Genomic DNA, 13775 nt, shown 5'->3' with positions numbered 1-13775 from the left:
TTCAAAGCTTGAGAACAGTTCAGGCAGATAGCAGAATTTTTTTAAAAGGCTTCTCTTTAAAATATGCTAATTGAGACAAAAATACAACTGTGAGAAGCATGCAAAATAAGATCTTGTTCCTGGCGGTTTTGTTTCCTTTACAGCACTGTTCATGCTTTTCCCATCTACTTATAAGTGTGTTTTACAACTTGGATGGGAATTATTCCTCCCCAACAGGGTGTTGTGAACATTTGGGGACTGAGAAAACAGGAGGGAATCCAGACAGTCACTAGTCTCTTCCCAAAAAGGGGAAAAACCCCCACTAATAAACTACTGGGTTTTTTAATGCCTTTGGAAGTGTGATGTGCCACAGCACTGGGATTTACCAGGCAAGCTCCCTTCTTGAGCATAAAATAATGATGAAGCCTTAGAATTCTGGAAGTTTAGGTTCAGGTTTGAATTCTTGTTGGCGGAAACTTATATTTTAAGTTTCTAGAATGAAGAATCAGGCTTTTTGATTAGACAAGGACTAACACCCACAGTCAGAATCTGCTACAAGCTCTAAAACGTAAAAGAAAGTTAATGGATGTTCCGAAGCCTGACGATCTTGGCTGCTTTTCTTTCAATTTGTAATGGGTTTATCAGGCAAAGAGGAAGGGGCAATCTCAGCAGGGTTTATTTTGAATGACTGCACCTTCCTCTCCATTTGTTACATCTGTAGTGAACTTAGAAGTCTTTTCTGTTATCTTTCCCTCTCTAGTTACACTTTTTGCCAGAGGTTTCACTTTGATTTTCAAATTTCAGAACGTATGTAAAACTTGGCTTATACCAAGGCAAGTTGTTAAACAGGCTCCCAAAAGCAAAGCTGCTTTAAAGAACCTGTTTAAGCAGGAAGCTCATGAAATCCTGCACACAGCCTTATACAGTACCTGCCAAGAGATGTGATACACCCTTTGTCTTGTGGTGGCCCCTGGGGGCCTGTATCCCACTGCACTGAGCAATCTCCAAATTTGCAGGAGAGCGCAAGCGAGCATCCTGCTGTGGGAAGAGTGTGGTCCATGGCAAAGGGGAAACTGGAAAGAATTCTCACCACCCATCTTTTGGCAACCAATTTAGCAGTTAAATGTAACCAGCTGGTCTCCCCAGGCTCCCTCTGTAGTCAAGGGAGGGAAAGCAAAGCTCCTGCAGAGGGTCATTCAGTGCACCCAAATGAGCCTTACTCTGAATTGTCCTTTCTCTCATCCGTGACTGGAAAAGGAGTTAGAAGAGACTACCCGGGTAATTTAGCCAGCTAAGATGGGTGGTCTGAATAATTCCTTCCCCACCAACCTCTAAAAGCCTGCCTAGGTACCCCACAGAGATTGGCATGCTGACAGAGGGATCGATTCCCAGGCACGTCAGCAGCTCAGCGATCTGTGCTCTCGCCTGCTCTGGAGAAATGGGACACTCGAGGAACTTACCTGGTCCTGTTGGACCCTGTCGCTCCCAGCCAGGACAGAGAGCTGAGCTGACCCTCGTGCTGTCAGCGTGGTGCTGTAGGACTGCTTGTGGCAATGGTCAGATTTGGGGTTTTTTCCCTACCTGACAGACTGTCCTCAAGCCTCAGAGACCACTGGCGTGGCAGCAGCTGCAGGTCAGCCTGGCCCTCAGAGCTGTCTCACAGCAGAATTGAAAGTGGCTCCAATGCTGCACAGAGAAGACAGGGCTGCTCCTGCCTTCTTCCCAAGAAATTAGTTTGGTCCGTTCCTGCGGGCCCCCCTCCTCCTCACTCACTCACACAGAGCCAGGAAGAGAGGCTTGCTCTCAGGGAGGGCAGCAAGGCACAGCAGCACGGGTACCTCCCAGTGAGGGAATGACTGCAACACCCACAGCGCCGCCGAGGCCCGAACCGAGGGCAATAACCTCCGGCAGGCACGGCCTTCCACAGCAACAGGGAAAAGCAGAGGATTAACAGGACTCACCTGCTTTGCTGTGGTGAGAGGAGGAGCCCTGAAAAACACTCAGCTTTACTACAGTCACCACATTTTCCTTCACCTCATACCCACCTGGGCGTCCCGGCAGCCTCCTGCCCGCCCTGCTTCCCTCCGGCAGCGGGGGAAGGCGGGCTGGGCTCCCAGGCCCGGCTCACTCCAGGGCTGGCACCGCTCGGGAAGGACTTCCAGCCCTCCCTGCCAAGCGCTTCCTCCAGTGCTGAGGGAGCTGCTTTCCAGGCACAGCTGGAGGATGCATGGAAAAGCCAAAAGGACATTGACTTGCCTCAAAATTCCCGGTCTAAATATTGCATCACCAGAATGACATGTATTTTGGAGAGAAACAACTTCAGGACGAGCAAAAGCTTTTGTGTGGAGAACAAATGTTCCCAGACACTTTCCAAAAGGGCCAGATCCATGCAAGTAACTAAGATGTTAATGCAAGAAGAATTTTCATTTGTAGGATTAAATAGGTACAATTTTTTTCTGTGTAAAAGTGAGCCACATCTTTGCAGTACTTCTAAATCACTGCTTGTCCATGCTTGACCAGAAAAGGATCTGACCTTGGCAGCTGTTTAACTTGCTGCTCAAAGACCAGCAAAGTCTGGCTCTCAACTGTTTGAACAGTGGAAGAGTCCTTTTACAGCCAGCCTTATTAAAGCACAGGATTTTATTAGCTGTTTTGTGGTAATAAGTTGAAGTACAACGTTGTGGAATGCTCCTTCAGGAGATTTGGGATCTTGTGTACTTTGGGGTTTACTTTCCTCGTTCTGACTAGGGCACCTAGCAACCCACTAATGCTACAGCTTCATTGTAAGGTTCTCTTCCTTAAAGCCACCTTTGACAACTGATTTTTCACCCAGGTTGCGGAAATTTACAATTTAAAGAACTATAAGAAAAATATGTTATTGCCCTATTGTTCTATTTGTTTGGTTGTTTTTTAAAATTTTTTTTTGGTTGGGTTTTTTAAAACCTTTCCAGATTTTCAGGTACTTGGAAAAACTCAAGATATAGAGTAAAAAAATCACACACACATAGAGCAATGTTGGACACTCAAAACATCAAAGCTAATGTGGTTTTCCTTTTTGACAAATTTATTTCAAGTTCTGTGGTAATTGTATCACAGCACTTTTAACAGATTGTAAACAACCCTTTTTCCTGAAAACCACTTTTGGGGCACATGAAATTTCAATTAGCATTTGGGAATACCTGCCAGGAAGTTTTCACAAACATCTTAACAAATATGTCTGTATTATTTTACAAAAGAACAAAGTATTTTGACAAATTTCAGCAATTTCCCATCATCTTTTGTTTCATAACTCTAATGGGAAACAAAGAGAAGCAAAGCTTCCAAATCATTGATGAACTTTAATGAGAACTGTGTTGCTTTGGACTATTAATGCCAAAGTAAAGACTGAAACACAAGATTTTGTGTTTAGGACTGACTGTGGAAGACTTTTTGGGAGTGAAAGGTACATGTCCTCAAAACCCACTGGGTAACACCTTTATGGTCACCACTAGAAATCCTACTGACATTTTACTCAGAAGGGAGTAAAATGAGACATTTCACTTAGGGATCCTTCCTGACACTGCCCAGTTTGCCGGTTTAAGCAAGACTCAGCTGCCCAAGCCTCCAGTTTTGGAGGTTCAACTTTGAAAATAAATTCAGGAGCAATATTTCACAGTACATAAAAAATTCCAGATAGTTCCTTTTTTTAACCTCACTTTTCTCCAGACTCCCATCCAAGAGAAATTCTACCATGTTACTCTGAAAACACCAGCAAGCACAAAAGGAAGCAGAGGCATTGGTGATTTGAAGGACCTTGGTCCCAAGATATTCCCAGATCTCCAGCCAGTGCAGAAGATTGGACCTACGTTACATTGCAAAGATAAGCCAAAAAGTCTGCAGCAGCCTTTTCACAAACTATCCCCTTGGAACAAGAGCTACTCTTGCACTAGTGCAAGTTGCTCATTTATCTACATTTACCTGCACTACAGGCAACCCAGCTATGACAGCCACTCTCGAGCTGGAGGATTCAGGCCTATGCTTGGTCTTCACTTTTTCCTTTTTAATCGAAGCAGCATCCATGTCTGTAGAACCTTCTACGAGCATCTGTTTTCCAAGATAAACTAAACAGAACTATTTCTTGCAAATGTTGCTGCCCTGTGGCAAATGACAGGAGGCAGAGCACAAGAGCCTCATGCTATCCTGCTTGTAACAAGGTCTCTGGAGCCATTATTGTTTCATTAATTTCTTTAGCCAGCTAATCGTAGGAGCACATTCTACAGCTTGCAAAGCAGCAATTAAGATTTTGCTCTTTTTCATGCTCTGTACTTAGTGCTCAACAGCAAGAAGCCCATGACTGAAACAACTCCCTCCCAAACTGACACAAGACAGTTCCTTATTAACAGGGCCAGGGAAGTTCCTTGGGGGAGGGATCACAAATTCTTTGCACCTGTAGGGCACACAATACTTATCTGTGCTGGGCTCAGAGCAGTCAGTGCATGATGCTAAACCCAGAATTACATTTTTGAGACCCGGCTTGGATGCAGCCAAGCACATTTCTTGCTCTTGGACAATTAGTCCCTTCCACTTTTGGACTCATAAAGAAGAGGTATGACATAACATACTACATACGTACCAAGAAAAACATTGCTGTAGCTGGGCAGAGGCCTTTGGAAGCACAAACTGAACCACTGAGAGGACAGCAGTGCTTTATTTTTTTCTTTTCAGTTCTTTTGGAAGACTAAGACTATCTGTAGAAGCTCCTCACATAAGCAACCATAGCACAGTTTCATACCAAATTCCCCTTCACAGGGTCTTTGAACACCAACTTCCTTAGTTCAGAGAACCAGTGTCAAGTCATAAGAAACAAAAACTGGAGAACCAACACCAACTTCTGAAACATTCCTAGTGAATGGCATGTTTAAGCTGCACAAAATAAGGAATTCAAAACCAAGGCATGGATTATTCTTCACGTAATTCATGCTGGGAGAAACAGAAAAAACCAAGCAGGCAAAGAGGCAACAACAGCAGTGCAGCACGCCTAAAACTTTAATCTTTGTTTTTAAAGAGTACAGAATTGAAAGTGAAACTTTCTTCTCCTTTCCACCCTCCCATTCTCTATTCCATTGCTTCCCAAGTTCTCTCTAAGAGGAAATATTTCTTTGTTGATTAGTTTGACTTCCCTTCAAGAGAGGCATAGAAGTTAATCTCCAAAAGTAGGCCCCAAAGCAGTGAAACACTGGCACATGCACTCCAGTCCCCTCCTATTCATGGCATCATTTAAGTGCAATTCCTGAACACCATTTTCAATAGGGATGTTTTTACTTAACCAAAGAGGGGAGGAGGAGGTATATTCGTGTGGTCTTAACCAGGGAGGGAAGGAAGACATACAAAATCCATCGTCTTGTTTCCCAATTTAAAGGCAGTTTTAGAAGCAGTCTGTCACTGACACATTGTTAAAATCTTAAGCAGCAGCTTAACTCGAAAAGTTTGTAGCAGTAAGAAACCCCAGGGCACTTCAAAAACGGGAGCTTTGAAATCGCTGCTCAATGCCAGCTAAAGCAGCCTCACAAGGTCAATCAGACTTTTAAGTGTGAACACCCTCTGCTCCTAATGCCATTAAGTAAACACACTTCATTAATACAATTATATAAAGAGGAAGACTGGCAAGACAATACAAAAAGTTACCAAGAATGGGAAAACCTACAGAGTTCAGAAAACAAGATTCTGGAAAATGAAAGTGGACTTTATTTTACACTGTAGGCTTTCACTTTTTATCCTTTTGAAATACATTTCATTTTAAATTAATAAAGATCATAAACTAATAAATTTATATGTTCTCTAAACAGACATAATAAAAATTCAGACATTACAGCACAGGACCCATCATTTAAATATGCCAATAATAGAACAGTTAAAGTGATGCTGGCTAATGTGAGGATAAAAGATGTGGCTCTAAGGAGAAGTGTGGATTAGAGGAGAATTGAGAGTACAGCAGGTGATGCCTTAGTCTGAATCTGAGCTCTCTTGCTTGCTGGTATGGTACTGGCTGACTGCTTCCTCCAAAGGAGCCATTGTCCCATCCGGCCGCACTCCCATTGGCTTTATGAGCTCATCTCTGTGAGGGATTGAAAGAAAAAATCCATATTAGCATGTGCACACATATCAATTCCCATGTGTATAATACAGTCACATACAGTATCTGCTTTGGTACATAATGAGCCTCTAAAAGGAAGTTATTCCTGCTAAAGCCGTCTGTTTTGAAGAAAAAGGCACAAAAAACCTTCCCAAATAGGTGGGAGGGGAAGAGCAGGACAGATAAAGACTTCATTCATGTAGGCCAAACCTACTTAGCCAATTAAAGACACCATGAAAAGTCAGTGCCTAATAGGCTCAAGACAAGGAGCAGGTTCACTGTTTTGGATACACAAACTAGCTTTTCTTCTGAGAGTTCTCTAACAGACAGTTCTTCCTAAAATTCCACCTGCCATTCTGGCCAACATATACCCAAGCAATTAAAGCAATGATTTGATACATATTCATCTTGTTGAAGGAAATAAATCAGTTAAGAGAACAGAGTCTGCCTACACCACTACTAGGGGTGTGTTAAGGACTTGCTGATTCATTTAAAAATAACTGACTGATTCTAAAACTATTGCTTTTGTTTATGGCAGTTTAATTACAGGATTTACAGCCATTTTAATCTCTTCAAAGCTCCAAAGGCTGCTCAGCGGTTAATCCAATTATATCTACTCCAAAAGCTACAGCCTCATCTAAGAGATGATTAATTATTGATTAAGCTAATCAAAAAGTATTAGCAAAGATTTATTTTATCCTTACTTTTTATCACCTCGTTTATATGTGGATTATAGCAAAAGCTGTAAGGGCAAAGATAACATTTTGATTTTATGCTGAAAAAAAAAAAGGGAAAATACCTCTAAATATTCAGGAATCGCCTTAAATAAAGGAGCAGAGGTCTGATGTTAATTTACCCCTTGTTTGAAAGGCAGCCCAGTAAAACTATGTTATTTAAAAAATTGTTATTTAAAAAAATTGTTATGTTATTTATTTATGTTTATGTTATTTAAAAATTTTTTAACATACATCTACCATCCTCCCAAGCCACAGACAACAAAACAGCATCACTTGGTGGGGAAGCAAAGCCATCTCACCAGCTCTCTGCCTGGTCTGCACTACTACCTTGGCTGAAAAAAGGGACAACAATTCCTTGAACGCAGCTGGCAGTCAATCCAACATCGATGCACCCACAGGAACAGCAAGAAAGGCAACATCTGTGTTACATGGCATGCATATCCCAGACACTGTACAGTCAAGATGCAGTTAAATCACATCTCAAAAAGATGTGATTAAACAGCAAGATAAATTCAGCTGTTTGTGCAGATGTTACAATCAGATCCTACAGTGATAAACTCATAAATCCCACATGAGAAACATTTGCTGTGGCTTGGCTGACCAAGTCTGGTGGGAAGCCTGAGTCCAGGGAAGGAGGTTTGCAAGACCAGATCAAAAGAGTACTGGGCAGGCTCTCCCTCAGTGTGTGTGGAAGAGCAGGATCCATCTTTAAACAGACTGGAGAGAGTTTGCCATTACTTCAAGATTGCCAGTGAGTCCCCGCCCTTCTGGCAATGCAATCCATAGTGTGCAGATTCTGCCCAAGTGACAGCAGTCAGAGAGTCTCTTAAAGATGTATGGAAAAGACACCTCTGAGCTCTTGAAATCAGATTCAAATGGGCTCAAAACATGAAGACTGTAAATCTGGTGTCCAAAGAGGACCAGAACCCTGCCTGCTCTAGGGGTACCCCAAAGGCAAAACAGAGGAATGCTTTGGAGTTGTGTATAATAGCAAAGACTTTTTTCCCCCTGAGAAAGAATCCTATAAATCTAAGGTCTTTTTGGTTTTCAAACTTGAAACATCATGCAAAACAAGTAACATCTAAAATGCAAAACTGTAGCCATGAAGAACAGAATCAACATTGCTTGCCCTTTAATAAAGCTGAAAGGATCCTAGATTTTTGTTTTAAAAATCCCAAAGCGTATTTTTAAGTTCCAACATTTAATACTGCAGCCAGAAGTCAAGAAATCACCTAATTTTCTAGTCATTTACCATTTATTTTTGGTAATAAATGAATTATAATGGCTAATAAAGGATAACAATTTGTTCATGAAAAAGGGAGGAGAAACACAAGAAAACAACGTCCCATGGTCCCTTTATGTGGGGACCTCCCGCTCCTCCCAACAATTCTTAGGACTCTAAATATTGTCAAGAAGTCCTATCTCATTATTTGTCAATTATAAAAGCAAATCTCTTTCTCTGGGGCTTCCCTCTTCCAGCCTCACTTTCACATCCCACTTTAGCTTTAGGCTTTAACCATGGGAGCCAGGCTGAGCTCACACTGCATGGAGTAACAAGGATGCTCATCAAGTACCTTTCTGTTCCTGCCTGAGCTTCCTGCTTTGCAGGATGGGAGAGGGCTAGTAGGGGTTTGCTGTCCTCTGCATTAGGAGGCTGAATTCCACACATCCTTCCTTGGCCAAGTGCTACCCAGTAAAACTGAACTGTGTGAAGACCAAAATATGCCAAGCCACCAAAGGAAAAAGGAGGAGAAACAAAGATCAGCCTATTTTGTTTCTAACCACAATCTAGACCTCAACTGTGCTCTGACACCCTGGGCTACCTGAGGATGTGCTCACTGTCCACAAGGAGAGAAAGACAAGGTGGGAAAGGAAGTGCCAGGAACTGACAGGCAGAGCCTCAGAAAACAGGTCACTGTCCAGAAACTGGACGTTTATAGCACATCCATAGGGCAGAATATTGCTGGCCTCAGCCCAGTAGATGGCAGTGGGAATTCTTCCATATCTATGAAGTTCCATACAAGCACACAATGTGTGTATTTATACATGTTTGAACATCCTTAGGTGACCTTCCACATACTCAAATGCATCTTGTAACATTCATTTTTTCTAATGCAAATAAAGCATTCTATTCAAGTGTACTTAGGAACACACCATAATTAAACAGTTGGTAAAATGCATTCTCTTCTTCCACTTGCAGATCTCCTAGAGTCCCTTCAAAAATATTCATATACATTCAGCCTTCCTGCTTGCCATTTAGCTTGATAACAACTAAAACATCATTGCCTTGTTTTGAAGGGTGACTCCTGCCCGCTGTCTGTGCTGCAGGGCTGCACTGCCACACAGCATTAATGATGGTGGCTGTAATCAAACAGCCATCATGTAAACACCAGCCTGCCCCTTTGATAAAACAGTGTCTTGGGGACCTATTCACCTCCTTATAATTGAGTGCCACATAATAGTTCCGATCCTTTCAGGGAACATTATTTGGCTCTATGATTAAAAAGGGGAAGAAAAAAACAAACTCCATGTAGCATTGCCTTCTTCATTGATCCTATGATTAATTTTGTGTTTTTAATGAGTACGGTACCTTATTTAGACAGGTTCTCTTACTTGTTTTGTTGACTTCTGTTCAGTGTACAACAAAACCCAAGCTGTGATAATTGGAGACCATTTTATCAGCAAAAGGATTCTTGCTATTAATACAAGGTTGGCTTGGGAAAAGCATCCTGACATTCCAAATTAGTCAATTAATATACAATTCTACCTACCATTTATAATAGAAAAAATGTTAGCATTTTTTCCAGACATTTTAATTAACATGGAGTATCTCCAATAATCTATTATATGGCAGAATATCACATGACACTGACTTAAGGTGGCTAACTAGATGTTCTGTAAAAAAAAATGTAAGGCTGAATTAAATCCTTGCAGATCTGTGGAGTTTTTCAAAGCTGAAAGATGTGCATCATGTGCAGAGGACACCAATTTACAGTCATCAAACAGTTCCCAAAGAACCAACAAGACACTACTGAAGACAAAACCCAAAGAGTTACATCAGGGCCAAGTTCAGGCATCCAGATTTAGCCTAAGTAGTATATACATCTCCCAAGAAATGCAGTAATTGAGATTTCTCATGTTCATTTATACTTATAATTTGTATATATTTGATTATTTTAAAAAAGTAATCTCACTCAGCCAAATTTGATCAAAATACTAATTTCTATAAAAGCCTTTGCAGAATCTGACTCTATGTTAAAATACTGGCACAGGGGAAATGGGTTCATAATGATACTCAGCTTATCCTACAAGTATTTTGAGAAATCAAAACTGGGTGATTAATTTTAATTTAGCCTTGTTGATGATCAATTACCTCATAAACAGGCCCAAACACCAATAACCTAAAAGAGTAGAAAAGCTTGGGAAGTATGACCTGAAATGACCAAAAGCATCAATCAGTTTTACATGATCTCAAAAAGTTTCTATTTTTCAGTGCCAATGCTGAAGATAAAAACAAACCTGAAAAGCATACTACAGAACTAGGAAAAAGATGTCCCTTGGTACTTATAGCTTCAATAAACCATTTAGAAACCAAAGAAAGGGCACAGTGCAAACATTCAGAAGCTGTTAATCAAGGATATAATTTCCCAGTGAAGTAGTGCTTGGAAAATTTGTTTTGTGAGTTCTCATATTCAGCCAGTCAAAGTAAAATCTGAAGCACCCCAGTGACAAACTGGCCTAATTATTATAATCAGTCAGGGAAGGAAGTTGACAAGTTTGTCAGTCCTTCAACATTTTTTCATACTTTTCTTCAATAAAAGTGTGGCAGTTCTTTAAAGCTTAGCTTCCACTGCTGGGACAACACCAGTAAACTAAGTAAACCTGTTTTGCTGTACATCACACAAGCTTACTCTAAGCTCCTGTTCAGGTTACATTAAATTATATAAACTTGCTTAAGAGGAGAAGTTGTTCATTCCTTTTCCAACTTCCTCCCCTTTATAAGCAAAGCACTGCACCAAACTGAACCCATTCATGGCACATTTCCCCTCCTATGATGACAAGAGAGAAAAGCAGAAGCAGGAAACCTGCCACAAGCTCTCTGCCTCAAAGGAAGACTCAAACCCCAGAATCAACCAAAAACTGAATCTGTAGGGTGCAAACCAAGGGTAAGAAGTGCATTCCATGTAGATTTAAGTCAGCAAACTCCCAGCACTCCTCAAGCTGGAGGCAGCACAAGTTTCCTGTTCCAAAACCATGGAGGGACTCCCACTACTATCAGCATGGTACTAACGCCTTCTTGTATGCAAGACTGGCAACTTCCCACGTCATTTAACATCTGCAGGGCCCACAATTGCACTCAATTACATTCATGAAAAACATCCCACAACCTCCCCATTCCAAGTCTTACTTTCTTTTTCCCTCCTGCCAGCAATTCCTCCTCCCCTATTTTTAGTAAAACAAGAAGTGTGGGAAGAACAGTGAAATGATTTTATTCATGTCATCACAGCACCTAAAGGGATCACATCAACAACACTGGCCCACAGTAACCACAATATAAAACAAACAAACAAACAAAAACCCTACCACAGAGTGCCAGCCCTGAAGAAGTGTAAGTACTATAAAAGAAATTGCAGGTGAATGTAGGGGGCACAGAAGGCTCAAGGTGACAGCAATGCTGCTGGCCAAGAGGACAAGTGGTGACACAGGGCAGCAGCTGCTCAGTCATTGTCAGCCTGTGGCAGGCACTGCAGCAGGTGCCTCCAACCCTCCAGACTGAAAGGGCTCTTGTGCCACAGTAACCATTGGGAGTTTTTGTCTAACTGCTGCAGTGACAGCAACTGCCTTCAGTCTCAGCTTGTCTGCAGCCTCAATCTTTCTTTCAAAGAATGTTTTAGACCATTTAGTCATTTTATTGTGGTACCCTTGATGCTCAGCATCTTAATTCTCTAGCTTAACACGGCAATGATTCAATTAAGATTACATGTGCATTGCATTTACTTCTCTTTCCTAAGAAGACTATGACATGGTACGGTTGCCTCCCCTGCAAATAACGTGAAAAAAATATCCAATTACTTAATTGATAGTCTCAGATCCGTTGTTTTAAGTTCCTTCCCTGCTTTCAATCCTGCCTGTAATTCAGTTTTTGACAACTAATGTAAAATCCAGATTCTCCTGTATCTTTTGCTATATTCCTAATCCTTAAAAGAGATGTAAAAACTTGTTTTGCTGAATTTCTCTCAATAGATCTTGTTAATTGACTATCTATAGACTCTTATAAAATAAGCACATTTCTAGCTGATGAGTTTTTTCCACATTTGAAGAATGGATGCCCTTAAATATTTACCTCCTACAGCTCAGTGCAATGGCAAATTAGTATCACATAAATGTTTCTCAAGAATGTAACTTTACTTATGAATTAAAAAAATACAGGCAATAACTCCAGTATGGCTTGAAGTATGGGGAAAAAATCCCCAACAAATTCTAGGCATATTGAGCCAAAGAGAAAAAAAGCTACAAATAAGAGCACAGGTCTATGTTCTTTTGTACACAGAAAGTTATGAACTGAAGATCAACCCTCTATATCAATACTGTAACACCATTATGTCACACTAAGTACCCATTTCTTTCATGGCATTACCTTTGTCACATAAAACAAATTACAAAGGCTGATTTGTAATCCAGTCCACACTTAACCTAATCAATCCACAGTAAGTCTTCACTGAAATTCCCCTTTTAATTGCTCCATTATACAATTTATTGTTTCTGAAAACAATTATTTTCACACTGTATTTGCCCTTCATGTAAGCAGCAGGCATAAGTAGTTACAATGAGATGCTGCTCATTAACTTGGGGAAAATACCCATGCTTGCCTTGCGCCTAAATTGTGTCCCATACTTTAAAAGAAGAAATTCTCTTCATTACCATCAGCCTACCTATTCAGGTCCCCTGACCACCAGGGTCTTCCCAATTCTGTCCAATCCTCTCCAAAAGAGGTTTCCTCTGAAGTCCTGCAACATATCACTCTTTTCTTTCAAGTGCTAAACATTTTCTCTGCATTTAAAGTGGTCCTAATCCTACAAAGAAGTCGATTCTAGCATTATTTTGAAGCACTCAACCTTAGTAAAGAGCCAGGATACAAGTTGCCTCTCAAAAGCATAATACAGTACCTGGAAAGTTTATCAAACATATTGACAAGCTTCATAGCTTCATATTCTTTTTGTTCTTCTGTCATTTCATCCATGGGATTGGGCATTGGCTCTTCTAAGTGACCAGTGATAAGATTAATGCTGGAGGTGAAGAAAACAACACAGTTTACATTTCTGCAGGAATAGGTATGTTTTCTATCTTCTTAACAGCAGGAAACAGGAAGAACTCACAGAAACCAAGACTAAAACTGTCTGAACTGCACACAAAAGGTTTTGTTATAAATAGACAAGGTTAATATTTATACCCTATTTTCTCATGAATCGTGACTGAATCTTTGTGTGGATTCAGTGTATTAATGTCTTGTCAATGCTCAAAAATTCATAGGCTGGTAGTCCTTGTTGCTGGAACACAGAGGAACAGTTTGAAACCAGGGGAATGATGATGGTAACAACAACGTCATTAGTTTTAATGACATAAAATAGGGAACTGGATGACAGATACATGTCTGAAATTAATTCTGTACAGGCTTAATTTTAAAAATATAGACAGGTTCCAGGTAATTTTGCATTAAATTAGTTAAGTGTTGCCCTTCCATGATGATGATTTTTTGCTCAAACCAGATTAAGTTATTTCACTTTGAGCATTTACAAAGCCAGCTTTATTTTCACTGTTAATACACATGAACAGTGATACGGAAATGGTAACAAAAGCAGAGAAGTAGCTCTAAAGCAAACTTTCATGGCACATTATCCTTTCAAACATTTTAATCACAGATATTTAACAGCAAAACAGAAAATCAG

At 40.6% G+C, this 13775-nt stretch overlaps 1 protein-coding gene across 1 annotated transcript in view; it reads right to left on the bottom strand.

The window, feature by feature from the left end:
* Window positions 1–4986: 4986 nt before the first annotated feature.
* The window catches only part of RIC8B (RIC8 guanine nucleotide exchange factor B), a 31943-nt gene continuing 23154 nt past the window's right edge, over window positions 4987–13775 (bottom strand). Inside the window, exons 9-10 of the mRNA XM_058022761.1 lie at window positions 12996–13115; window positions 4987–6073 (exon numbers count right to left, since the gene is read on the bottom strand). Of these exons, the coding sequence (XP_057878744.1) occupies window positions 5962–6073; window positions 12996–13115 (232 nt within the window). The 3' untranslated portion in view covers window positions 4987–5961. The remainder of the gene's footprint in view (window positions 6074–12995; window positions 13116–13775) is intronic.

Source organism: Melospiza georgiana, chromosome 4 (assembly GCF_028018845.1).
Source record: "Melospiza georgiana isolate bMelGeo1 chromosome 4, bMelGeo1.pri, whole genome shotgun sequence".
In the NCBI taxonomy this organism is placed as follows: domain Eukaryota; kingdom Metazoa; phylum Chordata; class Aves; order Passeriformes; family Passerellidae; genus Melospiza; species Melospiza georgiana.
The sequence above is the reverse complement of the archived record's forward strand: the minus strand, read 5'-3'. Positions and strand labels throughout refer to the sequence as shown.